The 7,596-nt window shown below is 35.1% G+C and overlaps 1 protein-coding gene across 4 annotated transcripts in view; it reads right to left on the minus strand.

The window, feature by feature from the left end:
* Nucleotides 1–586: 586 nt before the first annotated feature.
* Nucleotides 587–7,596, minus strand: part of zgc:172136 (uncharacterized protein LOC566376 homolog) — a 75,660-nt gene continuing 68,650 nt past the window's right edge. For all 4 annotated transcript variants that reach the window (XM_043695403.1, XM_043695400.1, XM_043695402.1 and 1 more), the window contains exons 13-14: nt 5,394–5,473; nt 587–4,878 (exon numbers count right to left, since the gene is read on the minus strand). In XM_043695403.1, the coding sequence (XP_043551338.1) occupies nt 4,597–4,878; nt 5,394–5,473 (362 nt within the window). In that variant the 3' untranslated portion in view covers nt 587–4,596. The remainder of the gene's footprint in view (nt 4,879–5,393; nt 5,474–7,596) is intronic.

A 7,596-nucleotide genomic window follows, 5' to 3' on the forward strand; every position in this document is an offset into this window, starting at 1 on the left:
ATGAAATGTCTGGAAATGAACCTTCCATCTCAGGGAGCAAACCTACATCCAGAGCTACAAATCTTCTCAAAACTCGCTTAATGTAGACCTTCTTGGTCAATCCAGGCTATTCTGTCTTTTTATCTTTTTGTTCAGTAGAGAAGGCAGTGTTTTGGTATGGACAATCCCCCCCCAAATGTTTTCTCAGAAATAGTAAGGATCCACTGAAATGGTTAGATTTTTGATTCTATTCTACATCATTCCTGACCCCCATCTAATAAATTCACGCCCCAATTCCTGCAAAGACATTCGGAGAAATGTATTTAGTTTTAACCAACTAATACCAATGTACAACAAACTTACATCTCCAAAACACTCTCAATGTCCCAAGGAGGAAAAATTAAAATTCAGTAAAGTGTGGGGGGAATTGGACAGAAGATTAAATATGTTACCAAATAGGTAAATTTTCAGGAATCACTTTAAGGCAGGAAGATTTTTAAAAAGTGGAAAGGATTGTGGAAAAATTTCCAAGGATACAGCCCTCGATAAATTAAAGGTTTGTTACTAACAGAATGATGGCAGTCATGTGTGGTGTAAGAAGATACAATAAGAGTTATCGTGAAGGTTTTGGGATATAGCACAAAGGTGCAGTTTCAGGGGTAGGATGGGATAGGAATATAAAGAAATATGTAAAGAAGCAGAAAAAATTTGAACTTTATAACTTGTACTTTATGTGCATAGTAGAACTTCTTTCATAGAAAGGATGACAATGAACATAAAATATGACGCTGACATTTAAAACTAAACAAGTACACAAATAACAGGAGTTCAATTATATTATATAACCATCATATAATTCCCCTAGTAAACATTTCTAAAGTGGCACAAGTCTACATAAAACATTACCTAATTATTTAAGATGTAAATAAACAAGATACATTTGTATAATTAATCTTCACAGTGGTCAATCATAATACTGTAATGTTTCATATAATATAAAATGATTGTTCTTCGGCATTTTAAAACAACCCTTAGAAAAGAACATACATCCTTCACTGCTTTTGAATAAGTAAAAGATTGATATAAAATAAACAATGTTAATCTTATATTTTGTGAAAAACTTATGTTACATGCTTGAAGACAATATAAATAATTCGGTATGCAACAACATAAGTAATAAATTCCTCAGTTAAATACTGACAGAGGGACATTGAAGGAGGGAAACAACAAGAAGAGAAAGGAAAAAAGGTTCATGTAAGAGCTGGTAGAGTTTTAATTTTTTTAAAATGACCTGCTGAAAAAAATAAAAATTATTATCCAACCTTTTAAAGTTCTGAATCCTTCAAATGTTCTATTATTGATGTAGTTTCATTAAATTATGGCTGCAGTCTTGTTAAGAAAATGGAATGCAGAATCTGAAACCACAACACCAAACTGTGATGTGAGATTAACTTACAAGATTTGGAGGGAAGCATTTCCTTTGGAAATCTGGCCTTGTTTATAGGTAGCAGAACAATAATATAGCATATAGAAAAGATTCATTTGTGCTTTGTAAATTTTAGCCACAGCTTTGCTTTAGCTGTTTTACTTGTTATTTCTGCAGTACTCTTGGAGCATGTTCTATGTTCAGACACGCTATATTGTCACAATCATTCACATCTGAAAATTGATCAGTCCTGCAGGTCACATTATGTACAGCAAAGCAGTTGGGTTAGCCTATCTCCTCCTGTTATGATATAGACAAAGATCAGCCCCACCTCCACATTAATAATATTAGAAATTAAAACAACAGATAGACAGTAGCAGATCCAGACAGGAAATAGAACAGTGTTCAATTGATTGATTTACAAAGGTTGGTTCTTGCCTGCTTAATTGGAGTTTGAAAAAATCTAGACATACAAAAGGGTAAAAGGAGATGAGGTGTTTGCAAAATTTAATTTCTAAAAATAATTGACAAGGCCTCCAGAGGATATTTGTTAGGAAAACTACAGCACATGAAATTAAGTGGATTGTCATCACATTTGTAGAAAGCCTTGTAACAGAATACGAAATAATGATAAATGGATATTTCTCTAGATTGGCTACTGGATTATGGTTCTGCCTCAGAGATCACTAGAAAAATAAAGTTGAAGCTTGTTGGTAATATCTTGGGAAATAGTAAATTTTGGAAAATCACAAGCAGGCACTGATAGGTTTGTGAAGTTAGAGAATAGGCATAAGTTACTCAAAACAGAGAATGCAGAAGAAATAATTTGGGGGACAAAACACAAAATATAGCCTAAAGATTAAATTCTTTACAAGCTGTCCTGTAGTTCAACTTGAAAGATGGAAACAATGGGAAAGGATAATAAAATGTCAAATGTAGCTTTGTGTCACAGATGTATTGACTGCAAAGCAAGGAAGTGATGTTGAGATTTTAAAAGATTTGGTTAGGTGATGCCTTGCACTTACATAGCACTGTGACATATTCCAAGATATTCCAAAGGTGTTTCACCACTGATGAGATTACTTTTTAACAGTTCTACCTGCTATACAGCCATCACAGAAGTCTATTTCCACCTAGTAAAGTCCCATTAACAGAATGGTCAAACGACCTTTTTTTGATAATGTTAATTAAGTCTGCCAGGCCACAATCTGTACTCTGATTAGTTGTAGGCACCAAATTAGAAAAAATATTGAAGCCAAAGAAATAGTGAACATTAACGAGGACATGACTACAGATAATTAGGCATTGATTTTAAGGAAGGTTCAACAAATGGGCTTTTTCACAATAGCAACAAAGATTGAGGTCTGAGAGGATTTATAAAATTTGGAAAGTTTTGATGTGGTAAAAGATGATTTTTGTTTTTTGTAAAAAGTGAACAAGTAACAAGAGGGCAAAAATACAAGATCACTAGAAGATAGAAGGCAGATTTCTTACAAAAGAGTGATTAGAAAATGGAATCTTTTGCTGAAAGTGACTTGACAACAGAGCTTATGCCATCATTTTGATCAAAGCTGAATAAATACTTAAATCATAAAAAGAAATATGCAAAAAAGGAGAAATAAACTGACTTGGAGTAAGTTCAGTTTGAAAAACAGATGCAGTGGGCAGAAAGGGTCACCTTCCGTGTTCTAACTTTGATAATTTTGTGGAGCAAAAATTATCAAAGTGTGACAACCAGAAAAACTTGTGAATAGAATGAGAAAGAAAACAGATACAGAATTTATTCTATCTTCTTCCCATTTCCTGAAGGTACTTGTTCTTTTGGAAGTAGAATTCCATTTTCTGCAAATATACAACATTTTCATGTCATAGTCTGGAATTGCTAATTTTCTATTCAATTCTTATTTCAGTGGATTGTACTGTAACATAAACAATGCTATTGCATAATATTCCAAAATTGATATAAGGCACACATGAGCATAATAGGATACATTTCACTGTAGTACAACATTATTCTTTTGTTACCATGTTCAGTGCATTTTTGAATTCCATTTACACACAGTATTACTGAGAAATAATTTTCTATTCTGTTTTTATGTGAATGATTCTAACACATCCTCAAACCACCTGGTCCAATTTAATGCAAGCTTCCTGCCATTTCTATTACTGTATCAATACAAAACAGATTAAATAGAATATGGGTAGAAATGTGAAGAGGACAAATAAAATCTTGATTTTGGCCCTCTCTTGGTTTTACTCTATATCTGGCGATTGGAGGTGTACAATGGTAAATGATGACTGGACCAATTTCCAATTTTTCTTTCTTTGTTATTGGAAGCATCATACAATTGCTTAACGTCTCCTAGTGATAGCACGGTAAAAATTGGGAGTTTATTATTAATTGGTTCATTGCAGCATTAATCATTCTGCTGCTACTGAAGGCACACTTTTCTTTAAATGATCAAAATAATCATTCATTTATATTTATTTGTACAGTTGAAACACCTTCCTCTAATCATAGTAGTGTTCAGAAAGTAATTCTGAAGTGTGTATTCTTGTTAGATCATTTGTATTGCTGTTCCTTGTTGTTGTGGGTTATTATAAATTAACTTTCAAGTTGGCTAAGCATGACTCCTTTAGGTGCACCTCCCATCAAATCTGTTGCTGGGAAGTCCAAGTAACACTGAACAAAAGTGACAATGAATGCAATTTACTCCAGTGTTCAATTATACCCAACCCATTATATTGAATGCCTCACAAGACAAACGCTTTTTTCATCTGGACAAATACAGAATTGGTCTGCAGGCCAGTGTTGACATAAACTCTCTGGTACTGAAATAGGAATGACTAAGAGTTTTCCCACTTGTTTTCTATGTATTAAATAAAACCCTTTGCAAAATTACAACAGTAAGTCCGAGAATTACTCAGACAACTGCTGTTAGCTTAACGTGACACGTCTTCAGTTAGGATTGCAAGGAGGAGTGAGGCATAGAATATTCCACTAAATCACTTACAGAAATTACTGTTGGGCTCAATATTTTTGAGTCTTACTGACTGTGAAGGTCCATTACAGGACATCTTCACATTCTTTTACATAATGCAATTTCCTTAAATTATTATTTAATACTCAAAAGTAGGTCAGTCCAGGGCTTGGCGAGTTAACAAATTTATCACAATGACATTACCATTAATTATACTACAAATTCCAGCAGTTGTTCTTCTCCAAGAAGATCCAGAGATAGACAGTTCATTGAACGTTTGCCATAAAAGGTGGACTTAGTTTTACAGTCTGCTGTGGAGTAAGTGTAGCAAAATTGGCTATCTTTGTCTTCATTGATGCAACCAAACGTGTAGCTCTGAGAGCTGTCTGAAGATAACGTAGAGCCTAAAGGTAGTTGCTGTTGGTACAATCGCACATCATCCAAACTCTGACTATGGCGATCAGTTGAGCTTCTAGGTTTAGATCGAGAAGCCTGTAATAGTGAAGACATGTTTATTCATTTCGCTTTTCTAAGTTCTAAAAGATTAAGCTGGAGTTCAGTTCTTTGCACTCACACATTAAACCAGTAATTGTCAAATATTTATATTAAAAAGGTGCTCTGTCATCAATTATTTGGTCAGTAGAAAATGAAAAAGTATTTGCACTTTATCTAGAAGAAACTTTTAATCTTTATTTACTTCCATGTAGATTCATAACACTTGTTATTACCCAAACTGTTTTCACATTGCTGTTACAAATGGCTTAACAGCAAGTTTCAAACATACCACAGCAGTGGGTTCATCAATAATATTACAGGAGACCTCAAATTATTGGTCTGCTAATCTACATTATAAACATGGGTACTTTTTTATCATTATCCGCTTCTGGCCAATTACTTGATAGAGCACCTTTTCAATATCACACTTAGACAATTACTGGCTTAATATGTGAATGCAAAGAACACGAACTCTAGTTTCTTAACAAGGAAGCAAAACTGAAATATCATACCTGTGAAAGCGAGTCTACACTTTGTCCTCGAAGTTTTACTGAAGGGTCACACAAACTCACAGCGGTACCAATGCTAATATCTATAAAGTGAAACAAACTCTTAATTCATTGCTAAAAGAACACTTAAAAATTATCTAATTTTATTAAGATATTTTCAATATCAGCTTTTTAAGGTTCTTTCACCAAAAACTCAATCATTTCTGTAAGCAGGTGAGATCTTGATTATTTCACTTTCTGGGATTCCGTTTGTTTATAATTAGGCTTTTTGGTCTATATTAGCTGGATAAATCTATTTACATTGTCGAATGGGATAGCAGACCTTTTGGGGTTTTGGGGTTTGTATTCCACAAGCCACGAATCAGTGAGTTTGGCTCAGGCCATCACTATGGAACACTGTGACACAATTCACAGAAGAGATCAATTAAAAACTTTAACAGCCCATCATGTACCAGCAGCTTTATCCAGCCAGCACCTTTAGCCTCTTAAAATATCTCAAAGTGTTTCACAGAAGTGTAATCAAATAACATTTCACATTAGGATGATAATCAAACTCCTGATCAAACAGATAGGTTTTAAGGAGAATCTTAAATAAGAAAAAAAAGAGATAAAGATGCAGAGAAGTTTAGGGACAAAATTCCAGAGCTTTGAAAGTTGTCAGCTGAAGGCATGCAAGTCGACCGTGCAGTGATTAAAATACCAGATGCTCGAAAGGCCAGAACTGACTAGAAATCTGAGGTGCTCAAAGATGCGACAATTGGTTAAAACATGGATGGAGGAGATTGTAGAGAAAGGAGGAGTATTGTCTTGGCAGATTTGAAAAAAAAGGATATGAAAGTTAAGATCTAGAATATGCTTAACAGGTGATAACACTCTGGTGAAGTACCCTTAGATGTTTTAATATGTTAAAGGTGCTGGCTGGATGTTGTTGGTACATACTCAGCTGTTAAGATTTTCAATTAATCTCTTCTGTGAATTGTAAGAAAGAGTTCCAAGTGACAGCTTGTACTCGATTTGTGGTTTGTGGAATGCAGTCCCCAAAATCAAAATAGACTTAGCCAATGCAAGCCAGTGAGCAAGGAAGTAATGAGTAAGGAAGTTAGGGTACAGGCAACAAAGCTTTAGTGACATTCAGATTTAGAGAGTGGGATGTAAGAGGTTGGCCAGAAGGGTGTTGGTATTGTTAATTCTAGACGTAAGAAAACAATATCAAAAGTACTGACTAGCACACAATTTACTCATAACATTTGTAGCTAATTTTAACTTTAAATAAAAACCATCAATTTATGTATTTTATAGTAAGAATTAGACCTTTCTGTTTGGTTATTTACTTTGAAACTATTCACCACACACTCCATTCCCTAGGTACCAAGTCCATCTCTTTTTGTCTTACTTTCTCAGCCTGCTTACAAAATTGTGTCATGTTTAATCTTTAGCTCAATTGCCAATCCCTTCACCATAAAAACGATATTATTCCATTTCCATAATTTCTTCAGTATCCTCCCACAATGCAGTCCATCCGTTGATGGATATCTTCATCCATACTCCTGTTACCTCCAGACTGACTATCCCAAGGTTGTAATGATGCTGCTCCTTTAACAAGGTTATATTGTCCTTAGCTTTTTTTCAGAAAGGTCATAAAAGCAGCAATTCTGAAAAGTCTGGGTTTGAAGTGTTTTAGGAACAATTTGATTATAGCTAAGATAGTGCCTCAGGGGAAAAAAAAGTTTAAAAAAAAATTATCCAATGAAAGGGGAGCGGCCAGTTCTCCCAGCTCAGCTTTTCTTCGATTTGCTGTGGTTCTGTTCGCCGAGCTGGAAGTTTTTGTTGCAAACGTTTCGTCCCCTGTCTAGGTGACATCCTCAGTGCTTGGGAGCCTCCTGTGAAGCGCTTCTGTGGTGTTTCCTCCAGCATTTATAGTGGCCTGTCCCTGCCAACCACACAAACCAACAGCCACACTCAGACAACAACTCACCAGAACGAAGGACCCGATACCCAACATGAGCAAAACTAATGTAGTGTACAAAATCCCATGCAAGGACTGCAAAAAACACTATATAGGACAAACAGGAAGACAGCTAACAATCCGCATCCACGAACATCAACTAGCCACGAAACGACACAACCAGCTATCCTTAGTAGCCACACACACAGACAACAAGCAATATGAATTCGACTGGGACAACACTACCATTATAAGGCAAGC

Source organism: Chiloscyllium plagiosum, chromosome 9 (assembly GCF_004010195.1).
Source record: "Chiloscyllium plagiosum isolate BGI_BamShark_2017 chromosome 9, ASM401019v2, whole genome shotgun sequence".
Lineage (NCBI taxonomy): Eukaryota > Metazoa > Chordata > Chondrichthyes > Orectolobiformes > Hemiscylliidae > Chiloscyllium > Chiloscyllium plagiosum.